Source organism: Hemiscyllium ocellatum, chromosome 13 (assembly GCF_020745735.1).
Source record: "Hemiscyllium ocellatum isolate sHemOce1 chromosome 13, sHemOce1.pat.X.cur, whole genome shotgun sequence".
Taxonomy (NCBI): domain Eukaryota; kingdom Metazoa; phylum Chordata; class Chondrichthyes; order Orectolobiformes; family Hemiscylliidae; genus Hemiscyllium; species Hemiscyllium ocellatum.
The window spans coordinates 31,906,718-31,924,790 of record NC_083413.1 but is presented as its reverse complement, the minus strand read 5'-3'; the positions used below and the strand labels follow the sequence as shown (position 1 = coordinate 31,924,790).

The following is an 18,073-nucleotide window of genomic DNA, read 5'->3' as shown; positions in this document are numbered from 1 at the left end:
TATTTTGCACCTTTCTGCTTTGTAGACATGTTCATTTGTAGAATGTGGGACCAATTTAGGGAAAGCAATTATGCTGCGTTTGAAGAATTCTCAATTTTGGCTTATAGGCATGTCTTGTATTTTTTCCGCATGCCATTAATCAATTCAAATCTAGTTTAACTTGGGACAGAAAAATGATAATTTAGTAAGGAGAGAAGGATCAAAATTATAGCCACTGGCACCAAGATACTGAGTGAACTGAAAGAAACTGTATTTTATATTTAATAGAATTCTCAAAAGGTATTGTCAATTTACAAATGTTTTCGAGGTGATAGAGTATACAGGGATTTTTGTTAACATGTGACATAGATTGTCAAGGTATGGTCTAATGACAAGCAAAGTAAAGAAGAAAATATTGCAATTAATTCTCCAGATGGAATAGATTTCTCGGCAATTGCTGACATGGATTCAGCACCGATATGAAACTCACTTCCCTTTGTGATGCAAGGAAAGTTTGAACAGCGCAGATATTCAGCCACCAATGGTATTGTAATTACATTCTAATCAAGAGCTACCAATACTCTGTAAATGTCGATAGATGGAAAGCAAAACTTTAGAGCTCCTTATTAAAATTGAATCAGTAAGAGAGCCACCTGCCATCTGAACAGAGAGCCAACTATCATCTGACGAGTAAATAATGGGATCTCACAGAAATCTTCAAGTGCCATATAAAGGTACAAGGCACTCTTAACTAATATTCCTGACTAGAATTTGACAGAGAGAGGCATTTTGGACATCAGAAATCGTTGAAGAAAGGCATTTGTAATGTGAGATCAACTGAAGAAAGATGGGAGATGAAGCAGAGATGATATAGACTGTGTGAAATTGGAGAGATTAAGTTTAAATTTATAATTTCCCTTTTAACTATGTTTACATAAATGGGAATTGTGTTTATCTGAACAGCATTGTATCCAGTAGAATTTAGTTCAGTTTGGGAATAGTTGGTACTTAGGGAGGAATTGTTCAGTTTGGTAGTAATTCTGTTAATTTGTTCACTGTTGGAGTGAGATAAACAAATTGTTAATTATAGAGTAAGTGAAAGGACTTTATTTCATTTAGCCATTCCTTTATAACAGATTGAGTGGGGGTGGTGAGAGGTAGGTTATACCACTTGTCAAATTACTTTTATCAGATTTTGAAGCAAGGTGGTCACCTCTGGATGTTTCGGCTTTAATGATAAGAGCAATATTGACCTCCACTTCATGACAAATAGGGAGGATGCGCTCTGCCAATTTTCAAAAATCTCAGTTTTATATACTCCTGTGACATATTAAATTTTTATAATTTGGTTGGCTTCTGCGTGTCAAAGCAATCCGTTTTAAATTCAATTGTTCCTTAGTCTCCAAGTGTCTTTTTAAATTACTTGGGCTGAATTTAAACTGTTGTCTGGGCAAAAATATTGCTTCGGCCTGCTAACTGAAAAGTCTTTTGATACACTAGTTTCAATTTTTGGACTCTGTGTACAATGCTTGCAAACTTCCCAGCACGGACAAAGCACAATCTTGTAAAGGCACCATGCACTGCTTTTCAACCCATTTTACAATTTTACCATTTTTACGCACTAACTTCGTGACACTGCATAAACCAATTCCCTCAAAAATAGCAACCGTTTTGAGGAAGGGTCATTCGACCTGAAACGTTAGGTCTGTTTTTTTTCTCTGCAGGTGCTGCCAGACCTGCTGAACTTTTCCAGCAATTTCTGTTTTTGTCCCTCAAAAGTAACCTCTGGTCTTGAACATTTGAGATTTTTGAAAACTGAATATAACGTGTACAGGGAGAAACATGTCATCAGTAGTTGATGGTTTAAATTAAGCCATGTACTTTGTGCCTCTCAGCAATCAATTTTGTTGCTGAGCCCAAACTGTAGCAAGAGCATGATAGATAAGAGAGAGAAAAATGCAGAAAATCAAAGATAATATCACTACAATTGCATAGCACTATATGGTCATATGATGTATTTGTGAGTAAAGCAATGGGCATGTGCAATGATTCATGGCCAATGGCACGAAAATTCTGAGTTGAGTTTGGAGAACCATCGATTATACTTAATGGAAAGAGGTCATAAAAGATATTGTTGTCAATTTGCAGAAGATGCTCACATGATAAAGTTCTGAGAAAGTGATGAAATGATTTGATGTGATTTTCAACATACAGTCCAATGTTGAAGAAAGTGAGCATAAAAATGGTGCACTTTTTTTGGGAGATATTGATGATTGTGCAACCAACACATCGAATTGTGAACAAGTCTGCACAGTTGAAAGCTTCACATGCAGCTGCTTTCCTGGGTACAGCATCAATCTGACATATAGTTCACTTTGTGATGGTAGGAAATTTTTATATACAGAAATACTACATGATTAATGATTTTAGAATATATTTCAAATGGTATTTAGAAATACTTCTGTGCTTATGAACAACAAGATAATAAACATCTTACTTCAATAGTCTGTACTTTTGTGCTTTGTAGTTAAGTTCTTGGCAATATTATGATGCCAACTGTGGTAAAAAAATTATTCTTAAACATTTTGAAGAATTCACAATTTCTGTTGTGGTTCTGTTCGCCGAGCTGAGAATTTGTGTTGCAGACGTTACGTCCCCTGTCTAGGTGACATCCTCAGTCCTTGGGAGCCTCCTGTGAAGTGCTTCTGTGATGTTTCCTCCGGCATTTGTAGTGATTTGAATCTGCCGCTTCTGGTTGTCAGTTCCAGCTGTCCGCTGCAGTGGCCGGTATATTGGGCCCAGGTTGATGTGTTTGTTGATTGAATCAATGGATGAGTGCCATGCCTCTAGGAATTTCCTGACTGTTCTCTGTTTGGCTTATCCTATAATAGTAGTGTTGACCCAGTCAAACCCATGTTGCTTTTCATCTGCGTGTGTGGCTACTAAGGATGCAAGGACTGCACAAAACACTACATAGGACAAACAGGAAGACAGCTAACAATCCGCATCCATGAACACCAACTAGCCAAGGAATGACACGACCAGTTATTTGCCTTTCCAAATACATGTACATCCTGTCCCTCAGGATTTCCTCCAACAACTTGCCCACCACTGAGGTCAGGCTCACTGGTCTATAGTTCCCTGGCTTGTCCGTACCATCTTTCTTAAACAGTGGGACCACGTTAGCCAACCTCCAGTCTTCCGGCACCTCATCTGTGATTATCGATGATACAAATATCTCAGCAAGAGGCCCAGCAATCACTTCTCTAGCTTCCCACAGAGTTCTCGGGTACACCTGATCATGTCCTGGGGATATATCCACCTTTATGCGTTTCAAGACATTCAACACTTTCTCCTCTGTAATGTGGATATTTTTCAAGGTGTCACCATCTATTTCCCTACATTCTATATCTTCCACATCCTTTTCTACAGTAAATACTGATACAAAATACTCATTTAGTATCTCCTCCATTTTCTGTGGCTCCACACAAAGGCCGCCTTGCTGATCTTTGAGGGGCCCTATTCTCTCCCTAGTTACCCTTTTGTCCTTAAAATATTTGTAAAAACCCATTGGATTCTCCTTAATTCTATTTGCCAAAGCTATCACATGTTTCCTTTTTCCCCTCCAGCTTGCCCTCTTAAGTAAATTCCTACTGCCTTTATACTCTTCTAAGGATTCACTCAATCCATCCTGTCTATACCTGACATATGCTTCCTTCTTTTTCTTAAGCCAACCCTCAATTTATTTAGTCATCCAGCATTCCCTATACCTACCAGCCTTTCCTTTCACCCTGACAGGAATATACTTTCTCTGGATTCTCGTTATCTCATTTCTGAAGGCTTCCCATTTTCCAGATGTCCCTTTACTTGCGAACATCTGCCCCCAATCAGCTTTCGAAAGTTCTTGCCTAATACTGTCAAAATTTGCCCCTTTCCAATTTAGATCTTCAACTTTTAGATCTGGTCTATCCTTTTCCATCGCTATTTTAAATCTAATGGAATTTGTGGTTTCTGACCCAAAAGTGCTCCCCCACTGACACCTCAGTCACCTGCCCTGCCTTATTTCCCAAGAGCAGGTCAAGCTTTGCACCTTCTCTAGTAGTTGTATCCACGTACTGAATCAGAAAACTTTATTGTATACGCTTAACAAATTCCTTTCCATCTAAACCCTTAACTCTACGGCAGTCCCAGTCTATGTTCGGAAAGTTAAAATCCCAGACCATAACCCCCATATTTTTCTTACAGATATCTGAGACCTCCTTATAAGTTTGGTTGCCTCTGACTATTGGGGGGTCTATACTACAATCCCCATAAGGTGATCATCCCTTTCTTATTTTTCAGTTCCACCCAAATATCTTCCCTGGATATATTTCCGGGAACATCCTCCCTCACTACAGCTGTAATGCTATCCCTTATCCAAAATACCACTCCCCCTCCTCTCTTGCTTCCCTTTCTGTCTTTCCTGTAGCATTTGTATCCTGGAACATTAAGTTGCCAGTCCTGCCCATCCCTAAGCCATGTTTCTGTAATTGCTATGATATCCCATTCGCATGTTCCTATCCATGCCCTGAGTTCATCTGCCTTCCCTGTTAGGCCCCTTGCATTGAAATAAATGGCAGTCCAATTTATTAATCCTACCGTCTCCCTGCCTGTCCTGACTGTTTGACTCGCTTCTGTTCTCAGCTGTACCCATCTCAAATTGAGTTCTTTCCTCACTATCTCCCTGTGCCCCCCCCCCCCCCCCCCCACCTCCCACCTTACTAGTTTAAATCCTCTCGTGCATCTCTAGCAAATGTCCCTGCCAGTTGCTTAGTCCCCTTCCAGTTTAAATGCAATCCTGGACGTATTGAAACTCATGAAGGTGAATAAATTCCTGAGATCTGATCAGGCATACCTAGAACTCTGTGGGAAGCTAGGGAAGCGTTTGTGGGACCCCTTGCTGAGATATTTGTATCATCAATAACCACAGGTGAGGTGTTGGAAGACTGGAGATTGGCTAATGTGGTACCACTATTTAAGAAGTCTCGTAAGGAAAAGCCAGGGAACTGTAAACCAGTAGTGGGCAAATTGTTGGAGGGAATCCTGAGGGACAGGATTTACATGTATATGGAAAGAGAAGAACTGATTAGGGATAGTCAGCATGGCTTTGTGCGTGGGAAATCATGTCTCACAAACTTGGTTGAGTTAAAAAACACACAACAGCAGGTCACAGTCCAATAGGTTTATTTGGGAACACTAGCTTTTGGAGCGCTACTTCTTCATCAATTGGTTGTCAACCACTTGATGAAGAAGCAGTGCTCTGAAAGCTAGTGCTTCCAAATAAGCCTGGTGTTATGTGATTTTTAACTTTGCCCACCCCAGTCCAACACTGACTTTCCACACCATAACTTAATTGAGGTTTTTGAAGAGGTAACAAAGAGGATTGATGGCACTGAGCAATGGACGTGATCTGTATGGACTTCAGTAAGATGTTCGACAAGGTTCCGCATGGGAGACTGGTTAGCAAGGTTAGATCTCATGGAATACAGGGAGAGATCTCCATTTGGATACAGAGCTGGCTCAAAGGTAGAACACAGAGGGTAGCTGCAGTGGGTTGCTTTTCACACTGGAAGCCTGTGATCAGTGGTGTTCCACAAGGATCAGTACTGGGTCTACTACTTTTTGTCATTTATATAAGTGAGTTAGATCTGGTCATAGGAGTTGTCATTAGTAACTTTGCAGATTACATCAAAATTGGAGGTGTTAATGGACAGCGAAGAAGGTTACCTCAGAATACAATGGGATGGTGATCAGGTGGGCCAGTGGACTGAGGAATGGCAGATGGAGTTTAATTTAGATAAATGTGAGGTGCTGCATTTTGGAAAGGCAAATCAGGGCAGGACTCATACACATAATGGTAAGGTCCTGGAGTGTGGTGCTGAAGAAAGAGATCATAGTTCCTTGAAATTATGAGAGTGAAGAAAGCATTTGTTATGCTTGCCTTTATTGGTTAGTGTTCTGAGTACATGAGTTAGGAGGTCAGGTTGTGGCTGTACTGGACATTGGTTAGATCAGTTTTGCAGTATATGCAATTTTGTTCTCTCTGTTATAAGAGGGACGTTATAAAACTTGAAAGAGTTGGGGTGGCATGGTGGCTCAGTGGTTGGCACTGCTACCTTACAGCATCAGGGACCTGTGTTCAATTCCAGTCTTGGGCGACTGTCTGTGTGGAGTTTGCACATTCTCCCTATGTCTGTGTGGGTTTCCTCCCACAATCCAAAGATGTGCAGGTCAGGTGAATTTTATATTCTAAATTGTCCGTCGAGTTAGGGGGAATGGGTATGGGTGGGTTATTCTTCGGAGGGTCGGTGTGGGCACTTTAGGGAATCTAATCTAAAGACATTTACAAGGATGTTGCCAAGGTTCAAGAGTTAGAGCTCTTGGGAGAGACTGAATGAGCTGGAGCTATTTTTCTTGAAACATCAGAGGCTGACGGATGACCTTATAGAGGTTTATGAAATCATGAGGGACATGGATAGTGTGAAAAGACAAGATCTTTTCCCCAGGATGAGGGATTCCAAAATCGAGGGCGTAAGTTTAGAGTGAGAGGGGAAAGTTTAGAAAGGGACCTAACGGGCAACTTTTTCATGCAGAGGGTGTTGCATGTATGTAATGATCTGCCAGAGAGAGTGGTGGAGGCTGATACAAAATTATAACATTTAAAGGGCATGTTGATGGATGAATGCATAGGAAGGCTTTAGAGGGATATGGACCAAGTGCTGGCAAATGGGAATAGATTTATATAGGATATCTGGTTGGCATGGACAAGTTAGAATGAAGGGTCTGTTTATAAGTTAAACAGCTCTATGACTGACTCGAAGTCTATTTTGTACTTTTTCAGCATGCTATTAATTCATGCTTATGACATATTTCTTAACATGGGGAGAAAACTTGTGTGTCTGTGAGGACACAATGACTTTTTATCACAGCAAAGGAAAGCAAATTTTGCAATTACTGAGAAGTTTTTGATAAACTACTGATGTTAATTCTCAAAGGATTTTAACAGAGCATTAGAGATGCAGTCGACCTGTGTGATAAGTTTTCAAGCTGCGTCTAACCTTCAGAGAAATAAGTGAGAAAACAATGCACATTTTTCTGCAGATATAGATAAATGTACAATTAACATATCAGGCTGAGAAAAAATCTGCAAATGAGAACTTCATCCATGTAGTTGCCAACATGGAATCAACACTGAGATGAAAATCACCTTCCTTTGTGATGGAAGGAAATCTTTAATTGCACAGATATTCAGCCACTGATGATATGAATTAAGAGCTGCCAATACCTTGTAAATGTAAGTAGATGGAAGGCAAGTCTTTACAGCTCCTTATGATGAAGAAACCAATTCTGTCAAAAGTGATCCCTGGCCTTGATCATTTGATTTTTATGAAAGCAGAAAACAATGTGTACAGGGAAAGAGAAGTCACCGGTAGTTGATAAACAGTTGCCAACGTGCATCAAAAGCCCATGTAATTTGCACGTTTCAACTAGCCATCAACCAATCCTGTCATTTAGTCCAAAATGCAGTCAGGGGATTGTAGATAAGAGAGGGAAATGTAGATAATCAAAAGTGCCTTCAGTATTACGATCACATGGCACTACATGGCCATATGATATATGTGGGGAGAAAGCAAAAGACCATGTGCAGCTGTTCATGGTCAGTCATGGCCAAGGTGTAATCTTCTGGCTAGCAATCAGTAATTTGCTAATTTTGGGTGGTTCTAATCACCCCTAGATCCTAGGTTCTCGACACTAGACTTACTGCGGAATGTGAAATGAAGAAAGCAGTGGGCAGGTTTTGTGTTTATTTAAATACAAAAAATAAGTATAAGAGATATAGGTTAAAGCAATAAACAGTGAAATTACCGCAACCAGTTATACAGAGGACAGGAATTAAATACATTAATAAATTAAGCACTTTAAACATAATTAGAACTGAAATAGCAGTTTTAGTCATAGAAACTTTAATCAGGCTTCCTAACCTTGGAGTTCCATGCATTGTCACCACCCACCTTCCTTTCCCTGCTAGCTTGGTCAGAAACTTTGGGATCATGGGAGATTAAGCCTACTAGTGAGGAAAATGCAATTATGAAGTACAGCTGGCTGTTGAAACTTTTTCTCTCGATTCTATTGGGTCAGAAGATGCTTGTGTCTGGACACTCTTTCACTTTCTGGATAGCGCTTGGCTGGCTTCCCCATTTTGGATGTCCTTTGTTGCAATGATGCCCTGGGTTTGGCCTTCTGATTTAGCTTCTCTGTTCAGCCCCTGTGGTTCTTGGTTGCAAAGCTGCTTGTTCGGGCTGGAAACCTGTGGGAAACTGTTTCCGCAGAATCTTGTTGTTGACAAAGGCTCTCTCCCAGGCAAGATCAGGGCTGGCAGTTATACAGACTCTGTGCCCTGTTATCTCCTCTCAAATCTGTGTTGTCCATTGTTTCTTTCTGAAGTTTCCTGATAGTTAAGAGTATGTGTGAATGGATTTTGATTGAAGTTGAATGTTTGATATCTCTGTGAAGGCCCTGTATTATTTATGCTGGGTAGCCTGAAGTGTAAAAGTTAATTTCAGTCAAGAGTGTTAAGTTTGGTTGATTGTTCTCCTAGAATAGAAGTGGAAATTGGAAATCCAGGCTGAACAACAGCCCCAGACTAAAATCATTCTGGCTCTGTGTGTATTTATTGCAGTCCAAGCTCAGGACTTTTGTTTACTATCTTAGATGTTAGGTTTGATGATGGGGATTTTTGCTCAATCCTACAAATGGCACAAAGAATCTGAGTCAGACTTGAAAAACCATAGTTCATATTTAATGGAAAGGCATAACAAAAGGTATTGTTGTCAAAGTACAGAAGATGTTTACATGAAAAATTAAAAACAAGTGATGATATCATTTGACCTGGATTTTCAATGCATGGCCTAAAATCAAAGAAAGAAAGCATTAAAAGATTGCACTTTATTCTGTAGATATCGATGAATGCGCAATCAACGCATCAAATTGTGAAGAAAGCTGCATAAACACAATTGGAAGCTTCACATACAGTTGCCTTCCTGGCTATAACATCAATGCAACAAACAGTTCACTTTCTGATAGTTGTGTCATTCTTCTCTCTACTGATACTATGCTATTAATGATTTTTGAATTGCGGAACATTTTTTCCAATAGCTTCACCAGAGACTTCAGTGTATATGAATAACAAGATAGTCAGCATCTCACAACAATATGCTGTACTTTTTTGCTTTGTGGGCTATTTCATGGCAGTATTGTGATAAAGAATTTATTCTTATACATCTTGAAGACTTCTCAGTTTCTTTTTGGAAATTTGTTTTGTACTTTTTCAGTATGTTGTTAATCCATGCTCATGACATATCATTTGACATGGGAAGAAGAATTGGAAGCTAGTGACGACACATTGATCAAATTCACGGCCCACTTCAACAAAGTACCCCTTCACAACAAAGGAAAACAAATTGTACACTTAATGGCAAGTTTTTGCAAGTTACTTGATGTCAATTTACATCAGACATTCACAGAGCATTAGAGGCACATTAAGATGTGAGATGGATTGTCAACACTGATCTTACATCAAGGAATGTAAGTGAGAAAGCATAGAACATTTTACTGTAGATGCTGATGAATTTGCAATATGTATGTCAGGTTGTGAACAAATCTGCAGAAACTCAAATGGGAGCTTTACCAAGATAGTTGCTGAAATGGATTCAGCACAAACATAACAAATATTTCCCTTTGTGATGCTGGGAAATACTTAATTACACGTTTGTTCATTCACTGTTGATTCTGGAATTACAATCGAAGCAGGAAACACCGATGCCCTATAAATGTACATTGGTTTGAGGAAGGTGTTTCAAGCTCCATCTGACTGAAATAAACAATTATTTCAAAATTAAACCATGTCACTATGCAATTTAGTCAGTTTAAAACCAGAATGAGTTTTATTAAAGATGAAAAGTTCATCAGTCAGTGATGGGTTAAAAAATTACCAAAAGTGATATATTTTGTGCCTATCAACATGCCACCAACCAATCTTATTATTAAACACACATTGTATTAGGAGCACGGTAAATAAGAGGGGGAAATGTAGAAAATCAGAGATAATGCCACTAATACAGTGGCATATCACCAAATGGCCATATGGTATATTTGTGAGGAAAGCAAATGGGCATATGCAAATATTCATGGCCATTTTCATCTCTTGTTGCCACAGAAAGGCTGGGAACATTATCAAAGACCAATGTCATCCTAGTAAAGCTCTCCTACAATCTCTTCCATCAGGCAGATGACATAGAAGCTTGAACACATGCACCAGCAGATTCAAGAATAACTTCTTCCCTGCCATCATTAGATTGACAAATGGGATCTCTAATTTCTAATAATGTTGTTCTTGCTATTGTTGATCTTGCGTTAGGCACATCTTGTGCAGTGTGACCTGTATGCTTTAGTCTGGTCCAAGTGTTTTGTCACCCTATGGTCTGTAGGTCCTTGCTTACAATGATCAACCTGTACATGTGACACTGAATCAAATCAAATCAAATCAAATCTCATGTCAAGGAAGCAGAGGGGAAAAGAATAGCAGATATTTCGATAGACATTGATGAATGTCCAAAAATCACATAATTTTGTGATGAAATCTTCAACAACACAAATGGGTGCTTCATCCACATTGTTGCTGGAATGAATTCCACACCCACAAGAAATACTTCCATTAGTGATGCTAGAAATATTTAATTGCATGTGTGCTCAGCCACTGATGATTTTGGTATTCCAAAAAAAGCAGGAAACACCAACGCTCTTTCAATGTACATTGGTTGAAGCCAAGTCTTTTGAGATCCATCTGAATGAGATAACCAGCAGTTTCAAACTTAAACCCTGTCACTGTGCATTTGAGTTTGTCTAAATTCAGAATCAGATGTGGACAAGGTGAAAGAAGTTTCAGTATGTGATGGTTTCAAAGAATACTTTGACTTCGACCAAAAAAGTTACGCAGGTCTTCATGTCACATCACAGCTACTTTCTCTAAAATTCTGAGTCTAGCTTGAAGAACCCTAGTTTATGTTTCATTTAGAGAGATCAAAAAAGATATTGTTGTCTGTTTACAGAAGATGTTTACATGACAGAGTCCTGAGGTGGTGATGAGATCATGTGATGTATTTTCCAACGTATAGTCCAATGTCAAACAAAGTGAGTAATCACTTTTTTCTCATATAAGTGAATGCACAACCAATACATCGAATTGTGAACAAGTCTGCACCAATACAATTAGAAGCTTCACATGCAGCTGCCTTCCTGGGTACAGCATCAACGCAACAAACACTCCATGTTGTGATACTAGGATATTTCTATACATATTATATATACATATTACGCTATTAATGATTTCAGATAAGCACGATGTGGAACATAAATCAAATAGTTTAAATTGTGACATGTAAACATGCCGAACAAGACAATCAGCATCTCAGTACAATACACGACACTTCGGCCCTTTGTAGACAGGTTGATGGCGGTATGATGGCACCAAATGCGGTGAAAAAATGTATTATGATGCATCCTGAGGAATTCTCCATTTATGCTCATAAGTCTGTTTTGTTCTTTATCAACATGCTGTTAATGCTCATGACAGATAACTTTTAACTTGGTGAGAAATTTTATTTCTTATTGAGGACACAACAACCAATTTCATGTGTATGTTTAACAGGATTCTTTATCACAGCAGAGGAAAACATATCTCACAATTCACAGAATGTGTTTGCAGTCTATTGTCAGTTGACAGTGGATGTTAACAAAATAGATTGCACTGGCTATATAGTCAGCATGATTAATAGATTGGAAAAGCTGGGCTCACGGCAAGGAAACAAAGGGAGGAATCATTGGAAAGGTTTCCTTAGACATTGATGAATGTTCAAAAATCACATAAAATTGCACTGAAATCTTCAACAACACAAATGGGTGTTCCATCCACATTGTTGCCAAAATCGATTTTGCACCCAGAAGGAACGCTTCCATTTGTGATCCTAGAACTATTTAATTGCATATGTTCTCACCCACTGATGATTTTGGAATTCCAAACAAAGCAGTGAACACCAACACTCTATCGATGTAGATGGGTTGAAGATAAGTCTTTTGAACTCCATCTGAATGAAATGAAAAGGAGTTTTAATCTTAAACCCTGTTGCTGTACAGTCGAGTTTGTTTAAATTCAGAGTCAGTGGTGGACAAGGTGAAAAAATTCATCAATGGGAGATGGTTTCAAAGATTTTTGACTTGGACCAAAAAAAATTTGCATTTTGTTCTCATGGATTCAACATTAACCAATCTTTGGTTAGAGCAGAAATTGTAGTCGGAGCCTTGTAGGTGTGAGGGGGGAGTGCAGAAAGTGAATGGTTATGCCACTAATACAGTCGCATGGCATCACATGGTCATGTGATATATTTGTGAGTGAAGGAATGCAGTTATGCAGGTTTACATGTCCAATCACAGCTACGTTTTCTAACATTCTGAGTCAAGCTTGAAGAACCATAGTTTTTATCTCATTTAGAGAGATCATAAAAGTATTGTTGTCAGATTAGAGAATGTGTTTACATGACAGACTCCTGAGAAACTGGTGAGATCGTGTGATGTAAATTTCCAAGGCACTGTCGAATGTCAAAAAAAGTCAGTAATCAAAAATTGGACCTTTTTCTGTAGATATAGATGAATGTGCAACCAGCACATTGAGTTGTGAACAAGTCTGCAATAATACAATTGGAAACTTCACATGCAGCTGCTTTCCTGGGTACAGCATCAACGCAACAAACACTTCACGTTGTGATGGTCAGATAGTTTTGTACACATATTATATGCATATTATGCTATTAATTGTTTAAGATTAACACTTTGTCAATTGTACATCAAACAGTTTCAACTGTGACTTGCATATGACTGACAAGATAATCAGCATCTTACTACAATGCATGACACTTTTGTGCTTTGTGGACAGGTTGATGGCTGTGTGATGGCAGTGAAACATTGTATTCTTAATCATTCTGAGGACCTCTATGTCTATGCTCATAAGTCTGTATTGTTTGTTATCGTCGTGCTGTTAATGTTCATGACATATCACTTAGCTTGGTGAGAAATTTAGTTACTTAATGAGGACACAGTAACCAAGTTCGTGTGTACTTTCAACAGGATTTCTTTTAAAACAGAGGAAAACATATTTCATAATTTACCAAATGGCTTTGCATTCTATTGTTGTCAGTTGACAGTGGGCATTAGCAAAACAGATTGCACTAACCGTGTAGTCAGCATGATTAATAGATTGGCAAGACCGGCCTCATGGTAACGGAGCAAAGGGAGGAAGCTTCAGAGAAGTTTCCTTAGACATTGGTGATTGTGCAACAATCACATAATATTGCGATGAAATCTTCAATAACACAAATAGGTTGTTGCTGAAATGATTACTGCACGCACAAGACACATTTCTGTTTGTGATGCTAGAGATGTTAAATTGCATATGTACTCAGCCATTGATGATTTTGAAATTACAAACAAAGCAGGAAACACCATCGCTCTGTCAATCGAGATTGGTTGAAGCCAAGTCTTTTGAGCTCCATCTGAGTGAAATAACCAGGAGATTCAAACTTAAACCTGTCGCTGCGCAGTTGAGTTTGTCAACATTCAGCGTCAGTGTGGACAAGGTGAAAGTATTCATCAGTATGTGATGGTTTCACAGATTGTCGACTTGGACCAAAAAAAGCACAATGACCAGCCATTAACCAATCTTACTGTTGAGCAGTAATTGCAGTCGGTGCCTTTTAGATGTGGGGGTGGGGGGGAGTGTAGAAAGTGAATGGTTATGCCACGAATAAAGTTGCATGGCGCCATATGGTCATGTGATATATTTGAGAGAAAAGGTAATGGTGATATGCAGGTGTTCATGCACAATCATACCTAATTTCTCTAAAATTCTGGGTCAAACTTGTGGAACCAGAGTTCATGGTTCATTTAGAGAGATCGTAAAATGTACTGTTGTCAGTTTACAGAAGATGTTTACACGACAGTGTCCTGAGATAGTGATGAGATCATATGATATATATTTAAAGGTTTGGTCTAATGTCAAACAACGCGATTAAACAAATATTACAATTTTTTTTCCATAGATGTAGATGAATGCGCAACCAACACATCAAATTGTGAACAAGTCTGTACTAATACAATTGGAAGCTTCACATGCAGTTGCTTTCCTGGGTACAGCATCAACGTAACAAACACTTCACATTGTGATGGTAGGACATTGTTATCCAAATATTACATACATGTCAATCTGTGAATGATTTAAGATAAGCACTTTGCAGAATGTACATTAAATAGTTTTGATTGTGAGCTGTTAACTTATGACTTACAAGACAATCAGCGTCTTGTCCCAATGCTGTACACTTCGGCGCTTTGCAGACAGGTTGATGGCAGTATGGTGGCACCAAGTGCGGTGAAGCAACATATTCTTAAACATTCTAAGGACTTCTCCATTTATGCTCATAAGTCTGATTTGTTCTCTGTTGGCATGCTGTTAATGCTCATCACAGATTTCTGGACTTGGTGAGGTATATTCCTTCATGAGGACAGAATAACCAAGATTATGTGCATGTTCAAGAAGTTTCTTTCTCATATATTTCACAATTCATAAAATGACTTTGAAATCTTTTGTTGCCAGTTTAGAGTGGATATTAACAAAACAGATTGCACGGGCTGTGCAGTCAGCATGAGTAGTAGATTGGCAAGACTGGTCTCAGAGCAAGGGAGCAAAGGGAGAAAGCATTGGAAAGGTGTCCTTAGACATCGATGAATGTTCAAAAATCACATAAATTTGCAATGAAACGTTCAACAACACAAATGGGTGCTTCATACCCATCATTGTCAAAATGAATTCCACACCCGCAGCGCAGATTTCCATTTGTGATGCTAGAAATATTTAAATGCTTGTTTACTAATCCATTGAGGATTTTGGAATTTCAAGCAATGCAGGACACACCAACGCTCTGTCAATGAAGATTGGTCCAAACTTAGTCTTTTGAGCTCCAACTGAATGAAATAAGAAGTAGGCTCAACCTTAAACCCTGTCGTTGTGCCGTTGAGTTCGTCAAATTCAAAGTCAGTTGTGTACAAGGTGACAGAATCCATCAGCAGGTGATAGTTTCAAATATTATCAAGCTGAACCCAAAAAGCTAGGCATTTTGTGCCGATCGACCCACCATTAACCAATCATATTTTTGAGGCGAATTTGTAGTCGGAGCCTTGTAGGTGTGAGGGGAGAATGCAGAAAGTGAAAGGTTATTCCACTAATACAGTCGCATGACCATCACATGGTTGGATTAGATTAGATTACTTCCAGTGTGGAAACAGGCCCTTTGGCTAAACACGCCGACACCGAGCTGCCGAAGCGCAACTCACCCAGACCCACCCCGCTACATTTGCCACTTCAGCTCACACTGCGGGAAACTTAGCATGGCCAATTCATCTATCCTGCACATTTTTGGATTGTGGGAGGAAACTGGAGCACCGGTCACGTGATATATTTGAGAGAAAAGGTAATGGAGATCTGCAGGTGTTCATGTCATATCATGGCTACTTTCTCGAACATTCTGAGTCCAGCTTGCAGAACCATAGTTCATATTTCATTTAGACAGATTATGAAAGTATTGTTGTCAGTTCACACAAGATATTTACATGACAGAATCCTGAGACACTGATGAGATCATGTGATGTAAATTTCTAAGGCACTGTCAAATGTCAAACATAGTGAATAATCAAAAATTGGAATTTTTTCTGTAGATATAGATGAATGCGCAACCAACACATCGAATTGTGAACAAGTCTGCAATAATACAATTGGAAGCTTCACATGCAGTTGCTTTCCTGGGTACAGCATCAACGCAACAAACACTTCACATTGTGATGGTAGGACATTGTTATCCAAATATTACATACATATCAATCCGTTAATGATTTAAGATTAGCATTTTGCGGAATGTACATCAATAGTTTCGATTGTGAGCTGTTAGCTTATGACTTCCAAGACTATCAGCGTCTTGTTCGAATGATGTAAACTTCGGCGCTTTTTAGAAGGGAGCAAAGGGAGAAAGCATTGGAAAGGTGTCCTTAGACATCGATGAATGTTCAAAAATCACAAACATTTGCAATGAAACGTTCAACAACACAAATGGGTGCTTCATTACCCTCGTTGTCAAAATGAATTCCACACCCGCAGCACAGATTTCTATTTGTGATGCTAGAAATATTTAATTGCATGTTTACTCATCCATTGAGGATTATGGAAATTCAAGCAATGCAGGACAGACCAATGCTCTGTCAATGAAGATTGGTCCAAACTTAGTCTTTTGAGCTCCAACTGAATGAAATAAGAAGTAGGCTCAACCTTAAACCCTGTCGTTGTGCCGTTGACTTTGTCAAATTCAAAGTCAGTTGTGTACAAGGTGACAGAATCCATCAGTAGGTGATAGTTTCAAATATTATCAAGCTGAACCCAAAAAGCTAGGCATTTTGTGCCGATCTACCCACCATTAACCAATCATATTTTTGATCCGAATTTGTAGTCGGAGCCTTGTAGGTGTGAGGGGAGAATGCAGAAAGTGAAAGGTTATGCCACTAATACAGTCGCATGACCATCACATGGTTAGATTAGATTAGATTACTTCCAGTGTGGAAACAGGCCCTTTGGCCAAACACGCCGACACCGAGCTGCCGAAGCGCAATTCACCCAGACCCACCTCGCTACATTTGCCACTTCAGCTCACACTGCGGGCAACTTAGCATGGCCAATTCATCTATCCTGCACATTTTTGGATTGTGGGAGGAAACTGGAGCACCGGTCATGTGATATATTTGAGAGAAAAGGTAATGAAGATCTGCAGGTGTTCATGTCATATCATGGCTACTTTCTCGAACATTCTGAGTCCAGCTTGCAGACCATAGTTCATATTTCATTTAGACAGATTATGAAAGTATTGTTGTCAGTTCACACAAGATATTTACATGACAGAATCCTGAGACACTGATGAGATCATGTGATGTAAATTTCTAAGGCACTGTCAAATGTCAAACATAGTGAATAATCAAAAATTGGAATTTTTTCTGTAGATATAGATGAATGCGCAACCAACACAGCGAATTGTGAACAAGTCTGCAATAATACAATTGGAAGCTTCACATGCAGTTGCTTTCCTGGGTACAGCATCAACGCAACAAACACTTCACATTGTGATGGTAGGACATTGTTATCCAAATATTACATACATATCAATCCGTTAATGATTTAAGATTAGCATTTTGCGGAATGTACATCAATAGTTTCGATTGTGAGCTGTTAGCTTATGACTTTCAAGACTATCAGCGTCTTGTTCGAATGATGTAAACTTCGGCGCTTTTTAGAAGGGAGCAAAGGGAGAAAGCATTGGAAAGGTGTCCTTAGACATCGATGAATGTTCAAAAATCACATAAATTTGCAATGAAACGTTCAACAACACAAATGGGTGCTTCATTACCCTCGTTGTCAAAATGAATTCCACACCCGCAGCACAGATTTCTATTTGTGATGCAAGAAATATTTAATTGCATGTTTACTCATCCATTGAGGATTATGGAAATTCAAGCAATGCAGGACATACCAATGCTCTGTCAATGAAGATTGGTCCAAACTTAGTCTTTTGAGCTCCAACTGAATGAAATAAGAAGTAGGCTCAACCTTAAACCCTGTCGTTGTGCCGTTGACTCTGTCAAATTCAAAGTCAGTTGTGTACAAGGTGACAGAATCCATCAGTAGGTGATAGTTTCAAATATTATCAAGCTGAAACCAAAAAGCTAGGCATTTTGTGCCGATCTACCCACCATTAACCAATCATATTTTTGATCCGAATTTGTAGTCGGAGCCTTGTAGGTGTGAGGGGAGAATGCAGAAAGTGAAAGGTTATGCCACTAATACAGTCGCATGACCATCACATGGTTAGATTAGATTAGATTACTTCCAGTGTGGAAACAGGCCCTTTGGCCG

At 39.1% G+C, this 18,073-nt stretch overlaps 1 protein-coding gene across 1 annotated transcript in view; it reads left to right on the top strand.

Moving 5' to 3' along the window:
- LOC132821730 (mucin-2-like) overlaps positions 1 to 18,073 on the top strand; it is an 88,873-nt gene that overhangs the window by 63,774 nt on the left and 7,026 nt on the right. Inside the window, exons 11-12 of the mRNA XM_060834439.1 lie at positions 14,169 to 14,294; positions 15,838 to 15,963. Of these exons, the coding sequence (XP_060690422.1) occupies positions 14,169 to 14,294; positions 15,838 to 15,963 (252 nt within the window). The remainder of the gene's footprint in view (positions 1 to 14,168; positions 14,295 to 15,837; positions 15,964 to 18,073) is intronic.